The 15,222-nt window shown below is 35.1% G+C and overlaps 2 protein-coding genes across 2 annotated transcripts; one reads left to right on the top strand and one right to left on the bottom strand.

Moving 5' to 3' along the window:
- Positions 1–6,653: 6,653 nt before the first annotated feature.
- LOC105329702 (chitin deacetylase 1) lies at positions 6,654–9,595 on the bottom strand. The gene is made up of 6 exons (XM_034443901.2): positions 9,141–9,595; positions 8,783–8,881; positions 8,365–8,514; positions 7,815–7,929; positions 7,207–7,333; positions 6,654–6,901 (listed from the first exon to the last, which is right to left on the bottom strand). Exons 1-6 carry the CDS (start codon positions 9,529–9,531, stop codon positions 6,806–6,808), a joined length of 978 nt encoding a protein of 325 aa, XP_034299792.2. The 5' UTR covers positions 9,532–9,595; the 3' UTR covers positions 6,654–6,805.
- Positions 9,596–10,340: 745 nt separating this feature from the next.
- Positions 10,341–13,152, top strand: LOC117681032 (uncharacterized). The gene is made up of 4 exons (XM_034443902.2): positions 10,341–10,763; positions 11,216–11,452; positions 11,719–11,901; positions 12,060–13,152. The coding sequence occupies exons 1-4, from the start codon at positions 10,691–10,693 to the stop codon at positions 12,287–12,289; spliced, it is 723 nt and encodes a 240-aa protein (XP_034299793.2). The 5' UTR covers positions 10,341–10,690; the 3' UTR covers positions 12,290–13,152.
- Positions 13,153–15,222: the final 2,070 nt, after the last annotated feature.

A 15,222-nucleotide genomic window follows, 5' to 3' on the forward strand; every position in this document is an offset into this window, starting at 1 on the left:
CCGTAGGCCCGAGGGGTGATATTGGTCAAGGGCTGATGCAGGCTGTGATATGGAAAAGGGGTATCTATTATCATATTTATTACATACTTAGTAAAATGAACTTGAACAATTTGATTTTAAATATCATGTGAAAGTAGTATGTACATATATTATATAAAAATATATGATCTAATTGTTTTAATAAACATATAGCTACTGAACTGGAATTTCCCCGGGCTTTAAAAGCTAACTGCTCCAAAACATTTGCTAGCATTTGAAGTTTTCAACTGCACTTAAAAATGTCGACTGTAACAAATGTTTTATATTTAGTCTGTAAACATGTAGAAATGCCAGCACGAAATGGTCAGACGAGTTCTGCAGGGGGTGTGATACGGATCCATATGAGCCCTAGGGCTAATAACCTGTATCAGCCACGGAGGCCGATGCGAGTTGTGTGATGTCATCTGTATCACATATGCCAAAAACCTGTATTTATTACTATTTATATACACTTGTCTAATTTTTTTAATTAATAATTGAAATGTCTCCAAACAACTTTTTAGATTGCAACAGCCTTAAAACCGCGCTTTGGCAAATTTTTACGATGAAATTTTTATTATTATACTTTCATGTTTAATACCAACGCGAGTTTTGTATTTTTCTGCAGTATCGCCACCTTAAATTCCCACACGAGTCACCAAAGAAAGAATTTTACTTTTCAATAAACTAAATTATAATGTTGTAAATTATGTTATTCGTTCACTTTCTACGCATGCGCTGTACTTAGGTGCATATGTCCTCTTCGTAAGCATTAGCTTCCATGATTTGTCATTGCAGTACAAAAGAACTAAATATTGGTTATGGATTTTAACTAACATGTTCATTGTTTTATTTTACATGTACAAAATTATAAACAGAATAGCAATATACATTGGAAATGAAATCAGCGCAATGTAAAATACCGGTATATTGTGTAATCAATTTTATTATTTTAGTTTGTTCATTGAAAAAATCAACAAAACATCTTGATCAGTACATGTAATATACATAGATACATATTTATCGTTTTGATTTTCTGGTGAAAATTATGATTTAAAAAATGGCGACGTTTACTCAGGTCTCGTCATCACTTGGATTTTTGGACCAACTATTTTTAACAACAGAGTAAATATGACCTAGCAGACCCACATTTGCACACCGATAAAAGGCAAACTGTTTCATTTTTGTCTGAAATATAAAAAATGCTATATCTTAAAACTATCTAAACCGTACCATTTGCACAATTTATATTTTAGCATCCAAACCGGAATAATTCGTTAATCCAAACCGTACTTTTTATTTAGCAGGTGCATGAAGTTATTGCTATTTTTATACATATTAGTGTATTAAAAATATATTGAAGTGATTTCATTTGGTTAGAGTAATCTTTCAAATTAATTTTGGCTGCTTCAGATTTTTAGTTTGTGTTATATTATCTACGTTATCTCGAAATAGATCTTGGTTTTAGCGTTAAAATGGCACATTAACGATTGATATTCCTACAAATAAGTCGTTTTTATTTACGATGAACAAAAATAACACTCGCTCTTATCAACTGCAAAACCGTAAGAAAAATATGAACGACTGTTACGATTGTTTTAATTAATATTTACCTCATTGTCGATAGATAAAAGGACACAACACTCATTGCTTTTGCAATGGATACGCCATTTTCACGGTATCCAAACATGTCACTACCGGCGCGGATACACGACAGTGATTACGCAACCCAGAAGCTTTACCTATGATGAATCAAAGTATTGAGTGTACTGGTAGACAGTTTGATATGTCCTTTGGTTCGCAATGCATTAAAACTAGGTTCATTTTGAAAATATCGACGATCGACGATTTTGTGATGGCAATATCATACCCGATTACACATACTAAATTTCATAGTAAAGATCCTCAATAGAATTCCTTAACTGAACAAATGTACGCGTGATTGTAAGTTGTACAGACAGTACCGTTACCCTCCCACATTTTATAAAATGCGAGTAATGATGGTTATTTTAGAGGTTATTTTTTTAAAACTAAGAACGGCGAAAAAAATTAAAATACGGAATGATTGGATTCTCATACTCTTTTATGTAAAACCAATTAGAAAGATGAGTTTTTAAATGTATTTCTATACTTGACACAATTTGAATTCGAGCATTTGTCTTTATAAATCACACTTGAGCATTCTAACAATAAGTACACATTAGAAATATTAATATTTTAATTTGGTATTATTTGAAATCATTTTATAGAGATAAAAGATAAAACAAATTGGTATTATGGTATAAGAAGAAAGTGAGGATATTGACTTGTCTTACACTAAAATATAAAAATTTTTCCAAGCTTGTGTTTCCATTCTCTCACCAGAGGTCGTGCTACACAAGCTTCGCTTACACCTCTGTCAACGCTAGAAAAATAGTCTGTCACATGATTAAAACAAGCATGGCGAGCACATGGCGTGGTTGATTCGCTTCTTCTGTACAATTAGCTTAAAGGGAAGTCATCGAAAGTGAAAACTTTGAGGACATGTTTAAAACATCACAGGAGATGACATTACTGTTGATTTATGTAAAATTATCGATGAATCAGTAGCGTACAGAAACTTATTTTTCAAACATCTGTCAAACTAGATCATGTGATCATACTGTAATGTTTACCTCCGCAAAATAGTTCTCCCAGTAACGTTGAAAAAAAAATTAAAAAGGCGTTAAAGATTTAAATTTAATTATTAATAATCGTATTCATAGATAAAAGGAATAACTACATATATTTTAATTATATTTTGCCCATCGTTTAGGTTTGTACAAGAATCGTGCACATAGGGCGTTGACAGAGGTGGAAGCGAAGCTTGTGTAGCACGACCTCTGGTGAGAGAATGCTTGTGTTTCATTAAAATTCTCAAATCAAATATTTCTAAACTTAACTAGATTAGAGATTAAAAATGAACCAGCTGCTATGAGAACATCAGTTTGGATATCTTTCTCAGTTAAATAAAAGTGCGTAACAGTTTGGTATAAAAAAAAATCAGAACGCTTTCAGAAGACAAAAATGTAAGTCTCAACAAACTGGTCTTTGAATCCGATATCTTAACTTAATCAACCGGGATATTAAACAAGAGGCCAATTGGCCTTAACGGTCACCTGAGTAGCATATATCCAATACACAAACTTGTCATGGAGTCTCATATATGCATCTAATTAATTTGGTTTCATACTGGAGTAGAAAAATTATAAATTTGTAAAGACAACCACATTTAATTCAAACTGTGAAACCTATAATTTTGGTGAAAAACTAAAAGATCTGGTCTACAAAAAAATGAATTCAGTTTTCCTTTCAGGTGTGTGGGAGTAAAGAAGATAATTTTTTAACGTTACATGCATTAACATCTATACATCCATTTTGGCCCTGCCCTAGAGTCAAAACCCATACCCCAGGGGACATGAACATTAAAATTTCAGTAGAGGACTTCCTGGTAAACATAATTATTAGTCGTTTTTTTTAATACAGATGTGTGAGAATAGAGAAGAAGATTTTTAAACATTATATGCATTAACACTTTATTGCCATATTGCCCCCCCCCCCCATGTCCTGAACCCCTGACCCAGGGGCCATGAATTTCACAATTTAGGTAAAGGAGATTGTGGATATCATAACCATGTATTCAGTTTTTTGCCCACATGTGTTGGAGTAGAGAAGAAGATTTTTTAAGATTTAAATCATTTTTACTATATGGCCATATTGGCCCCACCCCAGAGCATGAACACCTTACCCAGGGGTCTTCAATTTCACAATTTTAGTAGAGAGCCTCATGGACATCATAATCATGCATTTAGTTTTTAACAAATATATATGGGAGTAGAGAAGAAGATTTTCTAAGATTTAATACATTTTTACTATTTGGCCTGACGGCCCCATCCCAGAGCCTGAACCCCTGACCGAGGGGTCATGAATTTCACAATTTAGGATGAGGGCTTCATGGACATCATTATCATGCATTTAGGTTTTAACAAATATATATGATAGTAGAGAAGAAGATGTTCTAAGATTTAATACATTTTTACTATTTGGCCATATTGGCTCCACCCTAGAGCCTGAACCCCTGACCCAGGGGTCATGAATTTCACAATTTAGGATGAGGGCTTCATGGACATCATTATCATGCATTTAGGTTTTAACAAATATATATGATAGTAGAGAAGAAGATTTTCTAAGATTTAATACATTTTTACTATTTGGCCATATTGGCCCCTCCCTAGAGCCTGAATCCCTGACCCAGGGGTCATGAATTTCACAATTTAGGAAGAGGGCTTCATGGACATCATAATCATGCATTTAGTTTTTAACAAATATATATGGTAGTAGAGAAGAAGATTTTCTAAGATTTAATACATTTTTACTATTTGGCCATATTGGCCCCTCCCTAGAGCCTGAATCCCTGACCCAGGGGTCATGAATTTCACAATTTAGGAAGAGGGCTTCATGGACATCATAATCATGCATTTAGTTTTTAACAAATATATATGGTAGTAGAGAAGAAGATTTTCTAAGATTTAATACATTTTTACTATTTGGCCATATTGGCCCCACCCTAGAGCCTGAATCCCTGACCCAGGGGTCATGAATTTCACAATTTTGGTAGAGGGCCTCATGGACATTATAACCATGCATTCAGTTTTTTCCTCACATGTGTGGAAGTAGAGAAGAAGATTTTTGAAAATTTGGCTTTTTTTGCATATTTGGCCCCGCCCGTGGCACCCCAGGGGTGGTAGAGCCATAAATTTCACAATTTAGATTCTTCTTACCATAGAGATGCTTCACACCAAAAATGGTAACGATTGGCCTGGTAGTTTTCAAGAAGAAGTTAAAAATGTAAAATTGTTAACGCACGACGCACGACGCACAGACGCACGACGCACAACGCACGACGACGGACGAAGACCAATTGCAATAGGTCACCTGAGTGACTCAGGTGACCTAATAATTGCTAGACAATAGATGTTTGAACTTATCTTAGCAGCTATATGTGCATGTGAATGAATTTTCTTTTTTTGACATGTCATTTATATATCTTTCTTATCGACAAAAGCAATGTCTGTCCCAAAAATAATCAAAGTACTGAAGTACTGTCGGGAGTTGATTTTATTGATTATCATCAATTTTAAAATTAACGATATGTTATTTTGCCTGGCAAGTAGTTTCTAATCTGTATTTGAATTTCGCACATTTTTATAATATGAATTCTCGTACTTTTCCGACAAGAATTTCGAGAAAACCCCGTATGAATCATGTTGTGTAATATTTAAAGATAGAATTAATTCCATCAAACTGTTTATCAATAATCGAAACGTTTCTAAAAATTGTACACGTCTGGATCCAAGCAATACTGAACTATAGTCTCGTGCAACCAGACGCTCGGCTGTCTCCGTTAATATCCGACAACCAAGAGAGGCTATCTGCTTGTTGGAGATTTACGGAGACAGCCGAGCGTCTGGTTGATCGAGACTATATTTAACTCTGGCGTAGGAATACATGCAACTACAAAAAAAAATTCAATTGTTCGTACTATATAAAATCTGACTATTTTCAAGGTATTTAAAAATTCGTTTCTTTAAAAAAAACCAATGGTACAGCATACAGTACACCGAATTTATCTATTATTTTCAAGATCTACGTCTTGTCAGCGGTCATGATTTGTGCTTAGGTCCAAACACTGTTTCACTTTCGGTTTGCCAGAGTAACTGCATATGAGAGTTGATTAAAATCAACTCCCAAAAATGACAGTAAAAAAATTAAATAAATGCATTATTTACCGCAGATATTTTGACATAATTGAATTTTTCTTCTACTCATCAAGGGGAGAATATAATTCTGAAATATTTACGGTGCAAAATGACACCGGCTTCTTATAGTTGTCAGTCATGTGAATTCGGTTCTCATTTCTAGTTTTGTCTAATTTAGTGATTAAAAACTGTGCAATATTTCTTCCTTATACATTGAACACCTTAAAGAAATGATATTAAAGTGATATAAAAGATATCAAGCATCATGTATTCCATCTGCTTTAGTGCGCAATAAGGCCTATTGGTCTCATATTTAGAATATTAAGCTACTTCAATAAAGCACGTGACTTATGTTTTTATTTATTCTTTTCAGCAAGACATTTACAGAGCCTCAAGGCATCACTGAACACCTCAATGAAATCCATTAGTACTCCAAGTAGCCGGAAGACTCCCAAAAAGAAGCAGAAATAAGTGGCATGCCCTCAACTTGTAAGAGAGTGCTTTTTAATTTTATAATTTCGTTTTTATTATTCATGAGATTGCAGGGGCTGGACCCCACCCCACCCAGAGATTCGTCCTTTGTCTACCGAGGGCCCTTGGAGTATCCCAAGACACACTGTCGATGAAACTATTTTTCGCGCTCCCTCTGTTCGGAAATTCCATGATCCGTCTTTTACACACCGACTGCATTTGGCGGACAAGTTGTCGCTGCGGTATAATGAATATGTTGTTTAGTTCTAATTGAAATGAACCTACAACCCCCCCCCCCCCCCTTTACTGTTTCATTGCATCGCCTTGAGCTACATGTATACAGGAGGATTTGGTTGGGAATCGCATGTTTTTTAACAGAAACACAGATGTATTTTCAAAGGGTTTTAAAAAACTCTTTTATTGTTAAAATATTCACACAAATATTACACTATTTTGCTCTATTTTGAACAGATATTACACACCGGTGAATGTGTCAAGTGATGTGATGAGCATGCCTTGAGTGAAATGATGAGAGAAGATTAACACTGGAATGGGGCGAATGTGTTGAGGTCGGCTTTCTTGGTCGGGGTTTGGACCCACTCTAACAGCTGATTGGCGGTCACAATCCACACATCCTGTTGATTGACCAATGGTCGAGTTATTATTGTTAAAATTATAGCTTCCTTACGTCATGTGTAATGTATGTATGTAAATTCGTTTCCATCGATAGTGGGTAAATTTTAAATAGAACTGCAGTTTAATTAAACTTGCAAATGAAGAAATTTCTCCCTTATTGATCACAACTCTGTGATGGCGGATTTGCATCTAAAATTGGGCATAAAAAACCACATGCATACATTAAATATTTGAATTTCAAATACTAGTAATAATCTATCAAGGTTTTGGTGATCTGTAGCTATTAGCACTGTAAAGGACGTACGTTAAAAGCTGCCCTCAGATAGTCGACGAACTGAATGGTTCCCTCTAATTTGTAGTCGGTCTTCACCCAGACCGGGTCCAGCACAATGATGTAGGGCTCCCTGTTTCCCTCGTAGTGTGTGGCAAAACTACAACAAATACGTGTTTTACATTCATAAATAAAATAAAAGTATGTACACTTATACAGGTCTCATCATGTTATAATTATGCATACAATATACATTTACCAACAATTTCAAGATTACACCAAACAAAAACGGCTCTCTAGAAATGTGATCAGTGGCCTCAATTTCTTATTCTTTTACGAAGTCAAAGGAGTTTATATTCAATTTTCTATGATATAAATATTGAGAATTTTCAATCGTCAAAACATACATTTATTATTAACACATTGACAATTGTAAATTGTATAAAATTATTATAAAAGAAACGGACAGTTATTTTCTATAGGTAACGGTAACAATGCCCTACTATAACTTCGTTCTTCCTTTACTTTAGAATGTTACCAAATTTAATGAGCTACATCTGTAAAGTGAAAGCAAGTCCAACATCATGGTTAAAAAGACATATAAGAGAACCAGACTATATGTGACAGTTGGTAGAGCTTACTTGTTGTAAAGGAAATCGAACGCGTCCTTTTTGGTGGTTACGTTACCACAGCCAGCGGGAGAGGGGCACTTGTTTCCTTGCCACGTCAGGTCTGCGACCAAAATCTGCCATTTACCTGTATAACATTGCAAGGAATGTTTGACGGAATACTGAAAGGTATATCTACAACTCATGTGAAAAATGATATTGAAATATGAAAATTTAAATATCCTTTGGCGATTTTGCCGAGTTTTTGTCAACCATATTACTGAATTATTCCCGCGTTGACCAATGTAGATGTGTGTCATATTTAAGAGGACTCGACGGTCATGGCTATTTTTAGACTATATGAATCTCCTGGAGAAGAATAATTCCATAAAAGATATAGCTAAATGGTCAAATTTTAAAGCTAAAATATAATGTAAATGATTATTTGTTACTAAACAAATGAAATGTAAGCACTTTGTGTCTTTGCTTCACAATATGGCACCTGTATGAGCATGATGTCTGGCAGTTACACTGTACTGTTAAAGGTAGAACATTAGTTTAATAGATAAAGGTGATATTTTACCTGGAAATTTTTTCGTAGGACTAGTGCCGGTGGTGCAGAGGTTGTCTGTTGGTGGGAAATCGTACGTGAACGGCCATTTGTAGTTCAACTGTTGGTCGTATTGGCTGGTAACACATCCGGCATCATACAGTAGACCATTGTTACCCATTGCTGGAAAATATATACAGTAGTCGTCATACAAAGTTGTGTATCATTTTTGAGATGTTAGCAAAACTTCATGCGCTAACACTAAGATGGCTAGTACTACATTTATTATTCCTCTTATCCACTACAGTGCAAAACCTGTATTTTTGGATTTCAGTAAAAGAATTATGTTTTACTCTGAAGATGATCTCATTTAAATAATGACGGCAATCATGTATGGTATTTTATCCGCCCCATTTTGAATTGCCAAAAAGAAAAAGCAACAAAAACTCGCCGATAAATTCTGTATCGCCGGAAGTGGCCAGCTGCGGCAGCCTGACTCCCTTTATCGAGTTCTCGGCGACTCCCGCCGTCTTCAGGTCCTGTTTTACTGCTGTAAAATTTTTAAAAAAAAACTACTTACACTATATCTATCTATCTATCTATCCATCTATCTATCGTTTCTAACAATCTTTTCAAAGTTCACGTTTTTGCCAAGGTCTGCTTGTATTCGGTACAGTTGCGGCGTATTACACCCAATATCATATTGTTTTCCTTTATTGTAGCTCATTTTTCAACCAAATGCCTTGGTGCAAACACAATGTGGACAGAATACAAAAATTAAAACAGTCGCGTTTTGGTAAAATTCTTACTTTTCATCATGTTGAGCATATCCCCTTCTGTTGCAGGAATAGTTCCATCTATGGAATTGATTCCGATCTCAAACCCTCCGTCAGCGTACCGCTTAACCAGTCCCAGGTTCGAAGTCTTATCCTGAACAAAGAAGGTTCCTCTAATTTCACAGCCGTTAGGGTTGGCGACAGAGAAGATCTGGTTATACAGGGGCTCGTATTCCTCGTTCAGGGCGTAGTCCATGGTCAGCACCACTAACTGAGGCACGTCACTCACATTGAACCCCCCAGGCACGGCAGAGTCTAAAAAGCAGCGACAGTTGGGCAGCTGGCAGTTAGTGGCGGGGTCACAGCCGCCCTGGGCCGCAGCCCTGAGGGCGAGAGTGGTCAAGACGGTGACAATTATGTACATGATTTCCTGCAGTCTTTCCTGGGGGACTTGTACTTATCTATAAGTATCTGCTAGTATACTTGTACTCTTATCTAAAGTGTTCATCCGCAGGAGGAATAAGGAGAACCTTTGTGATTTTCATGTTAATAAGAACCTACATTTTAGAATTTCAACGCAAGACTTAAATATTAACATTTATCAAAATCATGAGAAGTAACAAAAAAATCCATTTTTGTAGAACAATGATTGAATCTTTGATGAGTTCCCATGGCACGGCCCCATGTGTCATAGCACACGTGGTACGGCGACCACAAGATAAGGCGACATGTGTGGAAGTGCTTACTCGGTGAAATGCTTCAAAAGCTCTCCTAAGATAGTGATGTCCTCAATTGATTGCATACTTTTGCAAATTTAAATTTTCATCGTCCTTGTTTTATGTTGTCTATTCAATCTTATTGAAGTTAAACTTCTAAGAAACATCGCTCCTCTATCATACGCTACGTAGAGGGGTTGCTTTACAAGTCTTATGTCATCTTAATTTAGATTGTTTATATGTTAGTTTATTTATTTTTAATTTTTTTAAAATTTATATATATATATATATATATATATATATATATATATATATATATATATATATATATATATATATATATATTTTTTTTTTTTTTTTTTTTTTTTATTTATTTGCATTTTGATAAATCATTTGACAGTGCCCTGTTAATGGGTAATCGACATGCAAAATTTCTTATAATTTGGATTTGTTAACAAAATTACAGTTTAATAATGATTGCCCAATTCTCCTGCAGCCTCTGTGTGACTACATAGTTACACCCGGTCTCTTGGCCAAAAATCCCCTGGCGTGTTCACTTGCCGCTATTCTGCCTTTTACATCGGTTTTGAATTACTGAAGACGGAGAGAGTCTTTGTACCCAATGCAGAACACAGTGGATAGGACTTGGACCAATAGTCTGTGTCTGCGTGTCTGCCCAGTCATTGACAGACGATTGGTGAATGCTGAAAGCATCTTTGTTGCGATAGGTCACAAAAAATGATTGTTATTGATCTTAAAAGGTCACAATCTTGCTCAACAAAATAAAAACAATCAGACTGAATTTTCTTTGTTTTCAAAGGTTATCTTAGTTAGACACAGCATTTTTTGGGGGATGGTACTTTGAAAATGAAGTTTTGTACATCATCATCTACGTGTGTTTTGACCTTACTTTGGATTTTACCCATGACTTATTTCGCTGGTAAGTTTTTATACTACCATCAACTTTTATGCTTTTGCATAATACATATAATGTCAAGTTTTTAATTTACTGGGTGTGGGTGTTAATAAAAAATTTATATTTCTTTGTTTCTGAGACTTTAAGAAGAAGTACAACATTTCTTATGCTTTGGTAAAGTAGTTTTCCTCGGTTTTTATCATTATAGTATAAAATGAGTAGCTGTTTTACATGACGTTTTAGATGAATTACTTTAGTATTAACGAAACAATTCAAATTTCAGAATATTTGGAAACGGCAACTATTATGCAGTAATGTTAAGTATTTAATTTACTGGTTGAGTACAAAATTAACAACATTGCTCCATTGCTGGGGCTTTAAAAAAGTAGTGTTTCTCGGTTTTCATTATTATTGTGTAAAATGAATTTGAAGTTTAAAATAGCTTACTGTAATAATTACAACAATTCAAATTTCAGAATATTTGGAAACGGCATTTTCTAGAGTACCATCAATGAGTATCAAAATGGCGACCAGCAATATGCTATGGCAGATATCCGGCAGTAAGTTTGCGTGTTTGGCGGCGTGCGCGACAGACGCACGATGCGTTTCCTGTTTCCTGGACAGCCAGTCATACTGCAGCGGACACTCCATGATTTACAGACCGACCAGCAGTCTCCAGGACTCACAGGGACTGTGGTACTATGAAGTAGAAGGTAATTATTGACAAGCTGCGTGTTCGATTTGCTTTCTATCTCTTAATAAACTCAAAATGGACTATTTTAGATGGGTAAACACTACGTGGCGAGGCTTTTTTTTAAACTCGTAAAGCCATTTCATAAGAGGTTAATCCATACTTTGTATGAAAACCTATTTTGATTAAGGAATTTCAGCTTGCAATATATGATCGCTTGCATTCCGATTTGGATGGGCACGTCGTGTTCGCTAAATGATGACCTATTAGATGTTTTAATTATTTCAGACCCAGCCAGCAAACTCGGGTGCGTTGCCGTCCCAGGAGAAACCGGATATTGCGTCAAGCTAAACGTCAACGAATTATCGTGGCCAGACCAAGTAAAGACATGCGAGGCAGAAAACATGAGGCTAGCCTCCCTGACTCTAGACAGCAGGGTCACCTTTGTACAACAGTACCTTTTGGGCATTGGTAGGTAGAGATATAACATCATATCGAACACCCTTTACACACCACGAATCACAAACAGTTATCACACTTACTAAGATCAACTTAACTATATAACATTGTCATCGTTCATCCTATAATTAATTGCCATTGCGTAATTGGCTTCACTGGTCTTGTTTTAGGACACGCTCGGGGTACGGCCATTGGAGCACTGTTAGTGTCTGGAACATGGACCTGGATTTCCGGCGACATCCTCCCGATCGACTCCCCGCACTGGGCCCGTAACGAGCCGACTTCCGGACCGGGCGAGGATTGCGTCATCATGTCATATCGTAGAGGTTATCAGTTTAACGACGAGCAGTACGGAATCCTCAGACCATTCCTCTGTGATATGTACTTTGTGGCGAATTAAGCCGTATTTTAGTTAAAGCTGATTGGTCCGATTTTACATCAAATTTTGTGAACGTTTTTAAAAGATGGTTATGCTAAGTCTGTGCATAGTAAATGATATCGCGGCACTTTTCCTTGTCAATTAAGCCATATTTTAATGAAGAAAAATTTGTTTTCAAAACAAACTTCATAAAGAGGTGCCGCGTTATTTCGCCTCATATCAAAATTCGCCCTCGGTGTTGAGGCGGCTGTGGTTGTATTACGACTAAGACGTAGCTATTTAAAAAGGTCTACTAATTTGGCAAATCAAAAAAAAAAAATAGAGGATAATACATACCCTTTTCCATATCACAGCCTGTATCAGCCGGAGACTCCAATATCATTTTGCGCTTATATTTTTTCTGCTAGTAAATGGTGTGTTAAACTTATGAATCGTATTGTATTTGGTAATAAACAATACAATACATATAAATGATTAATTAATGAATATCAAATATACAAAACTAAGAGTAAAGGGTATGCTTTTTTCCGTCTTTTGTACTGATGTTGATTTGATCCCGTACTACCCTCATGTCTCTCTCACACCACAAATTATATCCGAGAAATTTATTGAACACTGTCATCACCGCACACTGTAAATATTAATTAATCACTTGAAGTTATTTTCCGTAATTAGTAACTTTTGGGTGGCGTAACATTGATGTTTAAAGGGTGTTGTTTACTCGGGGTGTGAGTTCTCAAATTCGGATAGGAATAAAGTTCAATTTAATGAGTAAAATTTGTTCTAAACACAAAAAATATTTATGAAAAAAATTAATATTGACATAACATACGATAATTTTACATTATTATGGAATTAGGCTCAAACTAAAATAGACTTTTAGGCAAACAGAGGAAATTCGGACTTAATTTTGCAGTTTTCCGCTAAAACATTTTTGGCAATTCTCGAATATTAAAAGTTAAGATTTAATATGTTAGTCGTTATAAAGTTACATATTTTCTGTTGGATTTACCTCACTTATTCATTTAAAAAATGGTATGGCAAGAATTGCAAAAATATGAAAAAAGCTTAAAAACGATAAAAGACACCATATCTCAAAATTTTGATCATTGACCTCATATGAATTATATGCCAACAGAAGAAGGTCAATATAAGTTGTTCAATACTGTAAATGTTTTTTGTAATATCATCATTCAATTTTTTTTGTAAAATTGGATAAAAAATGGGTATGGATTTGAAAACTGATAAAAGAAATTCGGACTGGAATTGTACAGCCTTGTGGTCTGACCCTGCTTTATTTCTTGATATGCATACATATAGTATATGTATATACTAGTAGACTAGTAAGAAACTGAAAAATAAAAATAAACATACATTTAGAAAAGTTACAATGTGTTTCTAATCCTTTTATGACATATTTGACAACTGTTCATTTTATAATTATGAAACAATTATGAGTCAAATCTAGCATGACGTTGACTATAATATTTGCTGTACAACCTTACTGAAAATGTTGCTATACAAAGGTTGCTTTGAGTATACAGAAATTGACTAGATAATTGTTACATGAGTAAGATGATAATACTGACAACAAGTCGTACATAAAATATTCGATTGACTATGTAAGACGCGGGAAACCAAATGTGAACCCTAACTCTGTAGCTAACATCCGTTACTAAATTTAGACTAAGATACAAATCACTGAAATCACGTTATGCACAATTAAACACATTTTACAAAAAAGCTACACTGTTATGACACTCGGAATATAACACAGATCAAAGAAAAACCAGTAATAATGCAAGACTTACTCTATGCGGGACTATAACAGCATAAAATATATGCAAATTGGAGTGGGCGCCATGCCGTGTAGAACATTACAAATACGGAAATGTTACTAAAATGCAAAATGGTAACGGATTCAATCCGGAATTGAAATTTCTGAAAAATAAATGGGAACAACTCTATGTTGTAACAATACAGGAATATTTTTAAAAATTGTCGCTGAAATCGTAATGCATTGTATCTGTTTGGTGCCACTTCCTTTCATAAACTGTATTTTATTTTAGGAGTTAAAAGATGTAAGCCTGACCATGCAATGCAAAGTTTAGCTGTCGCTGTCTTCGTGATATAGGCATTTTTATATTTATTACAGTGAAGTTAAGAATACCAAAACTAACCTTAATCTATAGACTGTAGTTCTCTACGAAGCGGAGAAAAATGTTCTGTCCACTATATCAAACTCCCTTATGTAATAATTTATTCATTTACTTCTTTCTTTCTTTTCCTTCCTTTCTTATATATTTATTCATTTATTTATTGATTTATTTATTTTGATTCGCCATTATATGGGTGCTATTTTGTATTTGAGACCCCTGACCGAGAAGATAGCAGAAGACTTCTTACTCTTCAAGTTACTGAGCAAGGATTTTCAAAAAAATTTCAAATACATGCCAATGCTGAAGCGGGCAGCCTATTAATGTATTTTATAGCAAGAGTTATTCCCCTTTGATTTATTGATTTTTTTGAGAATTTAATTAATGTTCCCAATGATGACCAATGAGTTTGCTAATTACTTTTTATACAATAATAAATATTCTATGTAAATAAGTTGTAATGCATCAAAAATTTTAGATTAGGTTGTAGTAGTTTGTTTATTTTTGATTTCCCGTTTTTAGATACCACAAATTATTTTAGGCCGGCACATATATAGGGACAGTGTCAACTATGTTTCAAGTAATGACCGATTAGTGTTAAACTTGTACAGGTATCGCTAGAATGAAAGTGTGGACATCCCTGCGCTTTCTAATCTTTGAGTGATTTAACCTACGGTAAAACGTGTGCGGTCACCCCTGCTATGTATCGCATTAATACATGTGTGTGGTCATCCCTGCCTGAATTGGCGGTGGTGGCGGAGCACTAGTGTGTGGTCATCCCTGCTGGTGTTCTGGCCT

Source organism: Magallana gigas, chromosome 2 (genome assembly GCF_963853765.1).
Source record: "Magallana gigas chromosome 2, xbMagGiga1.1, whole genome shotgun sequence".
NCBI classification, from domain to species: domain Eukaryota; kingdom Metazoa; phylum Mollusca; class Bivalvia; order Ostreida; family Ostreidae; genus Magallana; species Magallana gigas.

Coding starts and splice junctions, on each gene's coding strand:
- LOC105329702 (XM_034443901.2), bottom strand. CDS start 9,531: ATGTACATAATTGTCACCGTCTTGACCACTCTCGCCCTCAGGGCTGCG. Junction 8,515..8,782: donor CGGCGATACAGAATTTATCG/GCGAGTTTTTGT, acceptor TATATTTTCCAG/CAATGGGTAACAATGGTCTA. Junction 7,930..8,364: donor TCCTACGAAAAAATTTCCAG/GTAAAATATCAC, acceptor AATGTTATACAG/GTAAATGGCAGATTTTGGTC.
- LOC117681032 (XM_034443902.2), top strand. CDS start 10,691: ATGAAGTTTTGTACATCATCATCTACGTGTGTTTTGACCTTACTTTGG. Junction 10,764..11,215: donor ACCCATGACTTATTTCGCTG/GTAAGTTTTTAT, acceptor TTCAAATTTCAG/AATATTTGGAAACGGCATTT. Junction 11,453..11,718: donor GTGGTACTATGAAGTAGAAG/GTAATTATTGAC, acceptor TAATTATTTCAG/ACCCAGCCAGCAAACTCGGG.